Source organism: Solanum lycopersicum, chromosome 8, assembly GCF_036512215.1.
Source record: "Solanum lycopersicum chromosome 8, SLM_r2.1".
Taxonomy (NCBI): Eukaryota; Viridiplantae; Streptophyta; class Magnoliopsida; order Solanales; family Solanaceae; genus Solanum; species Solanum lycopersicum.
Window position 1 is genome coordinate 67,276,657 of NC_090807.1, and position 14,560 is coordinate 67,291,216.

Genomic DNA, 14,560 nt, shown 5'->3' on the forward strand with positions numbered 1-14,560 from the left:
TATTTTATTGGTATGAGTGAAATGTTCACGCAAAAATGTCTGAATTTCACGTGATGACATGAAAATTTATAAAGTAATACAAAAGTCCAAAATTATCTCACGAATACTTTTGAATAAGATTTAAACTATTGTCCGAGATAGTTTAAAGCTCTGGTAGAGTCGTGATAACTTCAAGGTAATTTACCAAAAATATAATTTTTCAATGTATCTCGATTGTCACATCATTTGTTCGTTGTTACTATTTCTTATTATTTTGAATGCTAATTAGTGCTTTTCCTATTTGTTATGTCCATTTTACTTCTATATTTCTTTTACAAAGTATTTTAATATGCTTTATTTAAGTCGAGTATTTTGAAAATTGTTTATACATTTACTATAATTGTAAACCTAATAATTCTACTCTAAATTTTTGCCTTTTCCTTAAATACAACTCCTTATATTAAATGAGACATGATTATCTTTTTTTAATTAATAGTGTGAAACATAGAAACATTACAGAGACATTTTTCTGAAACTCTTTTTGACTATTTCTTCCATAACCCATTTTTTTTTTCTTCTTTTAGTAAATAAAATTTAATTTAATTTCATCTTCCCCTAAATAGTCAGAACAAAAGCACATGGCACTATACCCCTACCATTTTTCTCCATTCCCACAAATTATTTTATTTTATTTTTTAAAAAAAAAACAATTAAAAAAAATAAAATAAAGTGCATTAATTTTTTTTTTTGGCACTTTGTATTCCCTACACCATATATACTCCTTCAACCTCTTCTCAATATGCTCTCAAATTTCACAAACTTCATTTTATTGTATCAAAAGGGGCTTAGTTTATCAGTAAGTTTTTATCTGATAAACTAACCAGCATTGCCCATTTTTTCTCTTACTTGTAGTTACTTGTATACAAAAACAACAGATCTGCACAGTGAAGTAATTTTTACCCACAAAAAAATGAAGGGTTTTGTTGGTTCTCTGGTTTTTGTGATTCTTCTTGTTGTTCCAGTAGCATTAGCTGGGCATAATTATGGTGAAGCTTTGAGTAAGAGCTTTTTATTTTACGAAGCTCAGAGATCTGGGTACCTTCCTCGTAACCAGAGAGTTCAATGGAGGGGTAATTCTGGACTTAATGATGGAAAAGCTAGTGGGGTATGCAATTAATCAAATCAATTAACTATACTTCAGTATAAAATGGTTTGTGATGATTTTGAAATTTTTATTTTTTTTACAGATTGATTTGGTTGGAGGGTATTACGATGCTGGTGATAATGTGAAATTTGGTTTGCCCATGGCATTTACTGTTACAATGTTGTCATGGAGTATTTTGGAATATGGTAGACAAATGGCTGCTAGCGGTGAACTTAGCCATGCTATGGATGCTGTTAAGTGGGGTACTGATTATCTACTCAAAGCTCATCCCGAACCTTATGTTCTTTACGGAGAGGTAAGAAGTTATCCTTATTTTAGTGGTATATGTCATTTTTCTTAGTTCATTTTCGTTTGAGCTCTCGATCACGCCGATAGTATTAGAGTTAGTTCGATATAAATATCGAGTGTGGAATTTGTATGTGACATGATTGAGCTAATGATTTTGGTTGTTTAAATGATATTAATGGGTAATGTGTTTTTAAAGTCATTTTCAAAGGAATAAAAAGTGTCTTGTTAACTAACTAATATTATTATAATAGACATAAAATTGGACCAAATGGAATGTTGATTTGTGTAAAGTGAAGATTAATTTGGATTTAGTGGTTAATTAACTAGTTTTAATTGTGATTATGATAGGTTGGTGATGGTAATACAGACCATTACTGTTGGCAAAGACCAGAAGATATGACTACATCAAGAGCTGCTTATCGAATCGACCCGAACCATCCCGGGTCGGATCTTGCCGGAGAAACAGCCGCCGCCATGGCGGCTGCTTCCATCGTCTTCCGTCGTTACAACCCGGGATATTCTAATGAGCTCCTTAATCATGCACATCAGGTTAATTAATTTTCATTAATCATAATTTATGATTTTTAATCATGATTAATTGGCTCAGTCTTCAGTGTGTAGACTGTAGAGTGAGAAAGTGGTGTAGGTTAGTTAGGCGTTGGAATAAGTGCGCATGTTAGTGCGGGCCCCGAGTAAATAGGCAGTTACGATTAGCTCAGCTTTTTTTGTCGGTGTAGGTTAGTTGTGGGGGCGTATTGTTACTTTTTCATTTATTTCTCCTAACGCCCTTCTATGGTCGTAATAAATAAATAAATTAACCAGCGCCAAGTTAGCAGTAAATATTTGACCCATTTTTGAAACTTGTAATTTGAAAATAATAATTTTGAAATGAGTAGTAACTAAAGGGGGTCACAACTAAAGAAGGTAATATACGTAGTCTATCCTATCGTAAAAGTTAATGACTAATTTTACGATGTGTATTCGTGAATTATATTCACGCTATTACGGCCTATGGGAAAAGACCACTATCAAAGGAATCTATGGAGGTGATTTCATTGTTTGAACTTGTGATGTATAAATTGCACGAGGGTGATTTTATTGTTTTAAAGCTTTTATTTTAAGTATAAATAAATGAATATTTAACTATAATATCTATAAATTAAAAGTTTAAAGTCGAATATAACGTTATTTTCACACTATCAAAGATTCTTAACATTTTTTTTTAAAAAAAAGAACTTTATTTTATTCGTTCCCTTAAAATTACTCAATGAGAATGGTTTTGCGACATTGTGGGTCTTGTCCTACCTTTTTAAAAGTTAAAGGATTCATGTGCATTGAGTTATGTACTTATATTAGGTCAAAGGCCCATATTTATTACGACTAATATTTACTTTAAATTGAGATTTTATTATAAATAACTAAAATAAAATAGTCACAAGTATAATAATAAGTTTTGTAGATACATTATTTTCCTTTTAACACAATCACAATCCCTTCAAAGAGTGATTTTTCTTTAAATTGATTTTTATATATAAATCTAAATTAATCAATTTTTTTTTCATTTTATTAGAATGTGAGATAATTAAATTTGAAATAGTAGTAATAATGATAATAATGAGCATTGATAATTTTTACCTGCCGGTATAAATGTTAGCAAAAATCTTTCGGCGAAACAAAAGGATTATGGTGGGGCCCCATTATCCGTCTATCGCGGGTAGTATGTTAACAACCGTCCGATTACTATTCGTTAAATCTGAGCCGTACATCACTTTTATGGTCCTTAACCTTAGCTTTTTCCACGTGATGTGAATTGTCGGTGCAGTTGTACTGTACAAATTACATAATGCACACCTTCTTTATGTTTTAATTAGTTCCTAATATACCCTTTGTTGTTCTGATTTTATTACGTTATTTTGTTGTTTTCAGCTGTTCGAGTTTGCTGATAAGTATAGGGGCAAATATGATAGCAGTATTACTGTCGCCCAGAAGTACTACCGATCTGTCAGTGGATACGCGGTATGTGATTATAACTCTTTTTTTCGAGTTAATAAATCTCTCGTTAATATTTAATCAAAGTATATTACAACTTTTAATTACTTAAATTGTGCAAGTTTGATCCTTTTAGTTAAACTATGGACTTAAATTTGTATCAAAAAGTTCATATATAACATTTTTTCTAATGTGAGGATTAAAAGTGTACATTTTGTTTTGTCATTTTTGCTTCTTCTTTTTTCAGGTTTTATTTGTAAGTTGTGAAATTCATTAATTAACTAATAAGTACTAATTAATTTACCCTCTATCTTTAATTAGTTTGAGTTGCTTTAACACATAAAGTTGAACGAGTAGACATATTTTATGCGTGGCAACTAATTTTTGGTTATCTTTTGTTGTTATAGGATGAATTACTATGGGGAGCTGCATGGTTATACAAGGCATCAAACAATCAATTTTACTTGAATTATTTGGGAAGAAATGGTGATGCTCTTGGTGGAACTGGTTGGTCTATGACTGAATTTGGTTGGGATGTCAAGTATGCTGGTGTCCAAACACTTGTTGCTCAGGTAACATAATAAAACTCCAATCTTTTGTTGTCGTACACGTGTAGAAGCATCCAAAAAATGTACTGCTTTTGGATGATTGGAACACACGTGATGACATTTTTGAAGAGTCTGACTCTGCAAAAACTAACTAGTTGGTATTATGTGTTGACAGTTCTTGATGTCTGGTAAGGCTGGTCATAATGCACCTGTATTTGAGAAGTACCAGCAGAAAGCAGAGAACTTTATGTGTTCAATGCTTGGAAAGGGTAATAGAAATACCCAGAAAACTCCTGGAGGTCTCATCTATAGGCAAAGATGGAACAATATGCAGTTTGTTACTAGTGCTGCATTCCTTGCCACTACTTATTCTGACTATTTGGCTTCTGCTGGCAAATATCTCAAGTGTTCTTCCGGTTTTGTTTCTCCGAATGAGCTCCTCTCATTCGCTAAGTCACAGGTAAAGATATTAACTTTGATAGAGTGCTACAAAGTCTGTATTATGACGATTCTAGCAATGTGTTTTTGGTGAACTAATCGTCATGTTTGATGTTGTTCTAGGTGGACTACATTCTTGGTGACAATCCGAGAGCAACAAGTTACATGGTGGGATATGGAAACAATTACCCGAGACAAGTACACCACAGAGCTTCTTCCATTGTCTCGTTTAAGGTTAATCCTAGTTTTGTTAGCTGTCGGGGAGGCTATGCTACCTGGTATAGTAGAAAGGCGAGCGATCCTAATCTCCTTACTGGTGCTCTTGTTGGTGGACCTGATGCCTATGACAACTTTGCTGATCAAAGAGATAACTATGAGCAAACTGAGCCTGCCACTTACAACAATGCTCCGTTGATCGGAGTGTTAGCAAGACTTCATGCTGGTCACAGCGGTTACAATCAGCTCCTTCCAGGTATACTTTAGTGAATTCACGTCTTATGTGAGTATTCCGAGGATTCATCATAAAATGACTAGTTTTAGCTAGTCGTCCACCTACTACTACTTGCTTGAGATTGAGACGTAGTAGTTGTTGTAGCAATAACACCTTCATATAACTCATTTCGTAGTATTTTGTTCTTACAGTTGTTCCTGACCCGAAGCCAACGCCAAAGCCAGCTCCAAGAACTAAAGTAACTCCAGCTCCAAGGCCAAGAGTACTTCCAGTCCCAGGTATTTTCACTTGCTATTCGTATGTCAATGTATTGTATCGACCAATTCTAAATATCATAAAATAACCTCTCTACCTCCCAGGGTCTGGGGTACACACTACCTTCCCCAAACTAGACTTGTTGCAATAGTAAAGTTTTAATCAACATGTGTAATTTTGCAGCTAATGCTCATGTTACTATTCAACAAAGGGCAACTAGTTCATGGGCTCTGAATGGGAAGACTTACTACAGATACTCAGCAGTTGTAACCAACAAGTCCGGAAAGACGGTTAAGAACTTGAAACTCTCCATAGTCAAGCTCTATGGTCCTCTCTGGGGTCTAACAAAGTACGGTAACTCGTTCATCTTCCCAGCTTGGCTCAACTCTTTACCAGCTGGTAAAAGCCTAGAGTTTGTGTACATTCACACTGCTTCACCTGCAATCGTCTCCGTTTCAAGCTACACTCTAGTCTAAAAGACATCAACAAGTTGAAAAAGAAAAAAATGAAGTGGAAATGAAATGCTCACACATTTTTCTTGTGGTTCTAATGTAAGAATTGTGCAGCTATACTACTACTACTACTAGTACTAATCGGCGGGGTCAAGCAAGTCCCTTTCATCGTTTCTTTTTCGTTTGTCTGTAAGTTTTCAACGTCTTGTTGGTTTGATTTTGGTTAAGACTTTTGATAACGAGGTGTTAGGTTGATAATGTGGAGAAGTCGGAGGAAGAAAGGAGTGAAGAGACGAGTTTATACAAGTGCTCATCCTCTTTCTCCTCCACTTTATATATATACACATAGTGTTTCAGAAACAGAGAAAAAGAGTGAAAGGAGTAGTTGTAAAGCAAAGAAAGTTTTGCTTTTGACTTCTCTCTATATTTATTATCAATCTATAACTCTTCATTCTCCTTTGTAATTTCAATGCAAGCTTGAAAATATTCCTAATTATTTTTGTATTGTGATGTTGTAAGTTTTGTTCTGGTTTTAGTGTTCTGTTCAAAGAACAGTTTACACCATTTCTGACACTAGATTTTCTCTACTAGTTGATGCCATTTGAATTGCTTTTATCGAAAACAACGTCTCTATCTCAAAAACAGTGAATCCTTTCAAGACTCTATCTTATGGAGTTATGTTGAATATGTTGATGTCAGTGGCATTTCAAACAAGATCTCTTCGTTACTATTGTTATACCACCCCTTCTGTTTCTAATTACTTGTCCACTTTTTTTTTATGATCGTCTCAAATTACTAGTCTATTTTGACAAATCAAGAAAGAATTGATTACCTTGAAAAAAATTAGATTTTTAATTCATCTACTCTATAATTAATATGGATAAAATGATAAATTTACTAGATCAATAACTATTTTCTTAATAGACATACTAATTCAAAAGTAAACAAATAATTAATTACCGAGAATAACATTATTTTTGTCACTCAACTTGGCAAATAAACTCTAAAACTGGTCACCAAAAGCTAAGAACCAACACAAACACTAATTTAGGGGAGAAATTAAACAAGACAAAAATTTTGAGCCTCTATTACAAGGGAGGAAATTTAATTAATGTCATTCAACTCATTTTATCAAGCTCAACTACTATAACACTAATATTGTCTTTACTTCCCCTAGCAATAGCCAACTCGGCTAACAGTGCGGCGGCATCCGCTGCACTGTCTCGTTCGGGGAACTTCCTCCGAATTTGTCGGAGACATTTTCTCGCGACGTCGCAGGTTACCTCATTGGACACAACATCCCATAAACCATCTGTGGCAATTACTATGAATTCGTCCAATTCGTTACGTTTGTATACTGTCACTTCTGGCTCTGGTATCACAAATGGTTTTAGACAATGATCACCTGTTTAATTCAAAACAAATTTCAATAATAATACTTCCATGCATTGTCTGGTATCGAGATTAAACTGAACAAGTAAAAATAAACGTAAAAAATATATTGTACCTATGGATCTTGAAGTAGCTAGGATTCCTTGGACTCTACTACCATTCCAATTTAGAATTTTACCACCTGCTGCTTCTACCCTTTTCTTTTCATCTGGTCTATCAGGCTACGTTAAAAAAAAAAATAATAACACATGCACAAATAAATTTGAACAATATTGATATAATACGAACCTATTTTTTATATAATAAATATGTAGTATATGTCTTGATTTCAAATAATTATATAATCTTTAGACTATCAGTATATAGAAATTCGATGAGTCTTTGTAACAAAATCATCTAAGGGTAATGGCGAAAGGTGCATGGACTCTTAACCACCATCAAATATAATTATGTGATAGATTTTAAATTACGAAAATAATTTTTTTTTAAATAACTTATGCAAAATGAATATAAATTAATTAATGAATTTAAAGTTCAATCGAAAATAAAATGAAGTAGATCAATTGTTGTAGTGGAGAATGTCACCAGTAGTGATGGTGCTGCTCTGATTTCATGTAGTACTTTTGATTATTAAGAAAATAGTGTGTTGATTGTCGAATTACTGCAATTCGTTCTTCTTTTTTACTCGGATATAAAAAAATTATTGTAAAGTTAGAAAAATGACTTACCTTATGATCATTGGACAAGGGTATAGCAACACCACGACTACAAAGTATAGCCCTGCAATCACCACAATTAGCCACCACTATTTCTTCTTTTCCCACCATCACCACCACCGCCGTAGATCCCACCGTCTTCTTTACATCCTCGTATCTACCCTCCTCATACCCCGCTATCCAATTCCCTTCTCTCATAACTTCATTATCTATCTTCGAAAAACACTTCACCATCACCTTTTCCCAATCCACATAATTACTATTATCACTACCATCATCATCATTATTCATTAATTTTCTCTTAGCGTTTAATAACTCCTCCTCGAGTACATAATCTAAACGATCACGACATGCATGTGAAACCCTAGACCCTCCATGACCATCATACGCTCCGAAAAATATGAACTCATTATTCGCCATTTTAATCGAAGCTTTTATAGCGTCTTCCATCACTCTCCTCCGTCCGATCATCGATATACATCCATACTTTAACTCTATATTATCACCTGGAATTTCAACAACAGTACTACTACTTCCCATCGAGCGTAGCTCGATGGTATAATTAGTAGTAGTACTATTGGAGGAACTTTTATCAATTGGTTCATTTTCCCTTAGGCAAAAACGTTTTTTAGGGTTATAATCCTTGTCCTGATCTCGATAAGCTGAAATTGCATCATTTTCATCGGATGAATTTGTAGAAGTCATGATACGTTGTTGAAGTTGTTGTCTTTTATGGTAAGATTTAAGAATTCTTTTGTGAAAGACATCTCTTGGCTTGTTATTTCCTGGATCTGATACCATTATAATTCTACACTTAACAATAATAATAATAACACTATCTGTTATAATAATATTGGTAGTAAAAGAGGAAGTGGCTTAAGGGGTTGTTTGGTTAGTGACAATTTATAATACATGATAAAATAATGCATGAATTATTTTTTAAAAAATGTACCTTTTGTTTGTTTCTTAAAGAAAAAAATTGCTTAATATAGTTAGCCATTTTTTTTTAATTCTTTTAATCCATGCATAATATCAAGTGTTGATTCTTAAATAGTATCATATATTAAATAGTCAATCAAATAATATATCATACAATTTCACGATAATCTTTCTTCCATAATAACATTTTATTACAAAGGAATTAAATTTTATATATAATTGATATTTTATGTTATGTTAATTATTTGTTTTCTTTGCTTTTATTTCAAGAAAATCTAAACAATTAGGATGGTGTGAAGATAGCGGAGTCTGTGTGTTAGTTTAACAATTCGTTGAATTCAGTAATTTTAATTTCAGATTATGAATTTGTAGTAAGAAATACATTGCATATATAAGCGTATTGTTAATTTAGAACTCAATAATTTAAAAAAAATTAAAATTTTAAAATTTGATTCGTTCTAATTTTATATACCCTCAAGAGTTGACGCTCAATATTTTATTAATTTGACAAGCTACGTGGAATTATACGTAAGCAATGCCAACTAGGATTCACTATAAAAAAACTGAACCTTTAGCGGCTACTATTACAAAAGCCCAAAAATCGTCACTAAAAGTTTTTAACATTAAATCTAATTTTGTGTTTTTTCTTCATGTTTTTTAAAAAATAAAAATAATATCGATTAAGTAGGAGTTTGAAGACACTGTATATTTTATTTTTACGTTATATGTAAATGTATAAAATGTACAATGATGAATTATATAGAAGGAGATGTGAATCGAGAAGTAATTTTCATGATTTTTCATAATAATATTGGGTGTTTTCAATATTGATATTGCAAGTTATTTATTTTAGAAAATTAGGTTGCAATTGAAAATTAATTATCATATTATTTTTTATTGAAAAATAGGTTTTACTATGGTTATTAGAGTCTTAGCCGTCATTAAAAATCACTCTTAACCTTTAGTGACAATATTTTAAAATTTTGTGGCAACTTTATCACTACTAAAGGTTAAGTTCTTTTGTAGTGAATCTTAGTTGACAACAGTTAGGTGGAGGAATTAGTCCATGTCAAGTCACTAAAAAATTAGGGTGTTAACTCTTGAGGGTATATGTTGTTTCCTAGAATAACAGCGAAGACATTTCTGATCCCAAAATGTAAAGAATGGTATAAGTAATTTATTTCGTATAGTTCGAAAATAATTTTGACCGTTTTACGTATATTTTTAATATATATATATATATATATATATATAAGATCTATTTTGCAACCAAACAAGGCCTTTAAGGGAGTTGGTCATTGGTGACAAAGAGGGAAAGGTGGCAAGATGAGATAACACGTGTACATTGTATTTGCCTCTTATATTTACACGTAGCAGTTGCAATTTTTGCTAGCGTTCGGCGTTCGGCTGAATATATTATTTCTCTATTTCGTCCGTTTGCTTATTATGTTTCGATTCGATATTTCAGATAGAAAATTTGTACACCTTATAAATCGCAATCGTATGAACTAAAAAACATCAAAATATTTAGTTGTATTTTTATCCTTCATAATTAACACAATAATAATATAGTTAATTAAATTTTACAAGTAAAGTCTAAAAAATATATAATGTTTCTTATCCCTAAATAATAAAGGTAAAAATTAATATTTTTCATAAATTATCGATTCAAAATAAATACAATAGCAAAGAAATCATACAGAAAATAACTATATATTCTAAGTACATATGGACCACAAGTTCAATAAATGATTACTAATATGCTGATAAAAGAATTTCTTCTAAAAAATATATAAATAAAAATAAACGAAGAAAATAAAGTATTCCAAGAAATTCAATATTCACAATAGACAAGCAACTTGCTTATACTTACATGCATGTACTTTGTTTTTCTAAATTTAGTTTGATGTTAAAAAAAATAAATTTTCTATTGTCATTCCCAAACTCAAATTGACTACTTGTCCATATTTTATCCCAACTTCCATCTTTTGCAAAATAAATAAAAATAAAATAGAGTGGATAGTTGCAAGTTTTATATTAACTATTATTATTTTTACGAGTTTTATATGTAATTTATTATCCCTATATTACAAAAAAGATGAGTCCTATGTAAATTTATTAATTAGTATTTCTTTAAAATTTTACTCATAATAATTCTTTTTAAAAATCTTTTATTTATCTATAAAGATGGTTTACTGATAAATGAATTAATGTTGTTATTTTTATTAAGTACTTAAGAAACAAAACAAATATAAAAAAAAAAAGTAAAATAGTTCAAGATGAATAGACAAAGTGAAAATTTAAATTTGTTTTAATATCAACTATAAAAAGTATATTTACATAAAATTAAAAGATTAATTAAGCATGCCAATTGCCATGAAAGTATTAATATGACTTAAGATTCTTAGATTTTTTCAACGAGAAATAATTTATTAAAAATATATTCGATAGATTTTTTTTTTGTTAGAAATTCATATATTTTTTAATGATCTCATAGCCCAAGTGGATTTTGTATGGGCAAGGAATTTATTGTCTCCCTCTAGAGATGCAATTTTACGTGTCTTAAAACTGATTTTAGCATAATATATTTCTATTCATTTAAAAGTTTTATATTAAAATTATGAGTCAGATTGAAAATTTCTGAATAGACATAAACAAAAGAAGAAATAACTATTCCAATGAAGAAATTTAAGTATTAATAATTATTAAATATTAAAGACTAAAATTAAAATATGTTCGATATTTCTAATAAATTATTTCTCGTTGAAAAAAATCTAAGAATTCTTTAGTCATATTTATTAAAGAGGGATGTATGAACTCACAATTATTCATCTTGACTAATGAATTTAATATTTTGTATAATTATTTGTTTTTATTACACTCATAGCTAAATTTATAATATTCTTTTATATTAGAGAGTAGAGACAATCTTAGTTCGTTTTTAATTATCACTTTCGAAAACTAATTTAAGTAATTTTTTTTAAAAAAATTCAACTATATTAAAATAAAAAAATTGAAATATTCAAAAATTATATGAAATATATTATAAATTACAATCTTTTTGATGTCTTTTTTTTGTGTGCTTTGTTTTCAAGATTTAAGACTTCTATTTAAATGATTTGAGATACATTAACTAAGTAATGACGTATCAAATGTTAATACATAATTAACGATATAAAAGTCTTTCTCTTTTAATATTATAATCTGTTAAATCATACTATTTCACACAATTTATTATAATAAAACAGATAAAAATTCAAAATTTAAATCTTACCGTCATTTATTAACAACAAAGTTAACAAAAAGCTAGGCGAAATGACAATTTCCTAAAGCACATTAACAAAAAAATAAAATTCATTTCTCCTAATAACTAAACGTTTTAACATTTAAATTATGAAAGTAAAATTGCTTGGTGCAATTTTAACTAAATCAACGTGATAAATAAATGTATCAGACATAATAGAGAGTGTTTAACTTCAATATAAGATTTTTTTGATATAAGTTTAAACTTAATCGAGTCTCAATAAAAATGTGAAACACTTACGGAATTTTATTTTTTAAAAAAAATTTGAAATTAAATTACTCAGCGTGAATTTAATTAGTCAATCTTGATAAATAAATATAGGAAAATTGTATATAATGACAAATTAGTAAATCAAATTAAATGTTATAATCACACTTTGATTTAATTTCCCTGTAGCAAATTGTTTGTGAGTCACCTCTCTCCTTCAAACTCTCGCTCGCCATTCTCACTCTCTCGCTCGCTCCTTCTCACTTTTATACAAATTCAAATGTATAAAATGCGTTTGTGTTTGTATAAAGCAAGAAAAAATTATATATATACATATATTTTCGTTTCCCTCTCCCAGATCTCGCTCGCCACTCTCTGAGATGTCGGTCACCACCCTCGCCTCTATCGCTTATACAAATAGAAACGAAATGTAAAAATTGTGTTTCCGTTTGTATAAAGTGAGAAAACATTATATATATACATGTATTTTCATTCCCCTCTCCCAGATCTCGCTCGCCATCCTCGCTTCTATCGCTTATACAAACAGAAACAAAATGTATAAATTGCATTTATGTTTGTATAAAAGCGAGAGAAATTTGTATATAAACATGCAAATACATATATCTTCGTCCTATAAACTTATAATTAGACGATACAAATATTCTCCAACCTAATTTTCTTTTGTCTTTCTCTCTTTTTCGTTTTATACATACACAAATTATACAATTGATTTGTATACAACTGCTTTCTTTTGTATATGTATAACAAATTATACATACAATTTTGTATATGTATAACGAATTATACATATTTATGTTTGTTATGGAGCGCAATTATGTAAATTTTTCTATAATATACAAATATAAATTTAGAATTATATAAGTATATTTACATAAAATTAAAAGATTAATTAAGCATGCCAACTGCCATGAAAGTATTAATATGACTTAAGATTCTTAGATTTTTTCAACGAGAAATAATTTATTAAAAATATATTTGATAGATTTTTTTTTTGGTTAGAAATTCATATATATTTTAATGATCTGATAGCCCAAGTGGATTTTGTATGGGCAAGGAATCTATTGTCTCCCTCTAGAGATGCAATTTTACGTGTCTTAAAACTGATTTCAGAATAACATATTTTTGTTCACTTTAAAAATTTATATTAAAATCATGAGTCAGATTGAAAAAATCTGAATAGACATAAATAAAAGAAGAAATAACTACTCCAACTAAGAAATTTAAGTATTAATAATAATAATTAATAATAAATATTAAGGACTAAAATTAAAATATGTTCGATATTTCTAATAAATTATTTCTCGTTGAAAAAATCTAAGAATTCTTTAGTCATATTTATTAAAGAGGGATGTATGAACTCACAATTATTCATCTTGACTAATGAATTTAATATTTTATATAATTATTTGTTTTTATTACACTAATAGCTAAATTTATAATATTCTTTTATACTAAAGAGTAGAGACAATCAGACAAAGCGGCTTGGCCAAAGGGTCAAGATTCGAGAATCAAGAAAAACTTTCGTTTTTAATTAGTGTGTTATACTTTTCGAAAATTAATTTAAGTAATTTTTAAAATAAAATTAAATTATATTAAAATAATTTTTTTTCAAAATATTTAAAAATTATATGAAACATATTATAAATTACTATTTTTTGGCATCTTTTTTTCGTGTGCGTTGTTTTCAAGATTTAAGACTTCTATTTAGATGATTTGAGATACATTAACTCAATAATGACGTATTAAAATACTAATACATAATTAACGATATAAAAGTCTTTTCTCTTTTAATATTATAATTTGATAAAGCATATTATTTCTCACAATTTTATTATAATAAAACAGGTAAAAATTCAAAATTTAAATCTTGCCGTCATTTACTAACAACAAAGTTTACAAAAAGCTAGGCGAAATGACAATTTCCTAAAGCACATTAACAAAAAAATATTTCATTTCTCCTTAATAACGTTAAATTATGAAAGTAGAATTGCTTGGTGCAATTTTAACTAGTTCATCGTGATAAATAAATGTATCAGACATAATAGAGAGTGTTTAATTTTAATATAAGATTTTTTAATATAAGTTTAAATTTAATTGAGTCTCAATAAAAATACGAAATATTTGATGGAATTTTGTTTTTAAAAAACTTTTTAAAATTAAATTACTTAGCATGAATTTAATTAGTCAAGCTTGATGAATAAATATAGGAAAATTGTATATAATGGCAAATTAGTAAATCAAATTAAATGTTATAATCACACTTTGATTTAATTGCCCTATAGCAAACTGTTTGTCAGTCACCTCTCTCCTTCAAACTCTCTCTCGCTACTCTCCCTCCCTCCCTCTCTCTCTCGCTCCTTCTCACTTTTATACAAATATATATGTATAAAATGTGTTTTTGTTTGTATAAAGCAAA

The 14,560-nt window shown here is 29.5% G+C and overlaps 2 protein-coding genes across 2 annotated transcripts; one reads left to right on the forward strand and one right to left on the reverse strand.

Annotated features, from left to right (window-relative positions):
- Positions 1-737: 737 nt before the first annotated feature.
- On the forward strand, positions 738-6,069 carry CEL8 (endo-beta-1,4-D-glucanase). Its single transcript, NM_001247243.3, has 9 exons — positions 738-1,144; positions 1,227-1,439; positions 1,781-1,981; positions 3,359-3,448; positions 3,829-3,993; positions 4,145-4,429; positions 4,531-4,879; positions 5,050-5,136; positions 5,297-6,069. Exons 1-9 carry the CDS (start codon positions 950-952, stop codon positions 5,587-5,589), a joined length of 1,878 nt encoding a protein of 625 aa, NP_001234172.1. The 5' UTR covers positions 738-949; the 3' UTR covers positions 5,590-6,069.
- A 429-nt stretch (positions 6,070-6,498) lies between these two features.
- Positions 6,499-8,526, reverse strand: LOC101255229 (protein phosphatase 2C 51-like). Its single transcript, XM_004246052.5, has 3 exons — positions 7,686-8,526; positions 7,073-7,178; positions 6,499-6,970 (listed from the first exon to the last, which is right to left on the reverse strand). Exons 1-3 carry the CDS (start codon positions 8,472-8,474, stop codon positions 6,684-6,686), a joined length of 1,182 nt encoding a protein of 393 aa, XP_004246100.1. The 5' UTR covers positions 8,475-8,526; the 3' UTR covers positions 6,499-6,683.
- Positions 8,527-14,560: the final 6,034 nt, after the last annotated feature.

Bases quoted from the DNA above. Each gene is read 5' to 3' on its own strand.
- LOC101255229 (XM_004246052.5), bottom strand. From the start codon at position 8,474: ATGGTATCAGATCCAGGAAATAACAAGCCAAGAGATGTCTTTCACAAA. The intron at 7,179-7,685 runs GTAAGTCATTTT...TTTTTAACGTAG, and splicing joins CCTTGTCCAATGATCATAAG to CCTGATAGACCAGATGAAAA. The intron at 6,971-7,072 runs GTACAATATATT...TGAATTAAACAG, and splicing joins AGCTACTTCAAGATCCATAG to GTGATCATTGTCTAAAACCA.
- CEL8 (NM_001247243.3), top strand. From the start codon at position 950: ATGAAGGGTTTTGTTGGTTCTCTGGTTTTTGTGATTCTTCTTGTTGTT. The intron at 3,994-4,144 runs GTAACATAATAA...ATGTGTTGACAG, and splicing joins TCCAAACACTTGTTGCTCAG to TTCTTGATGTCTGGTAAGGC. The intron at 4,430-4,530 runs GTAAAGATATTA...ATGTTGTTCTAG, and splicing joins TCTCATTCGCTAAGTCACAG to GTGGACTACATTCTTGGTGA.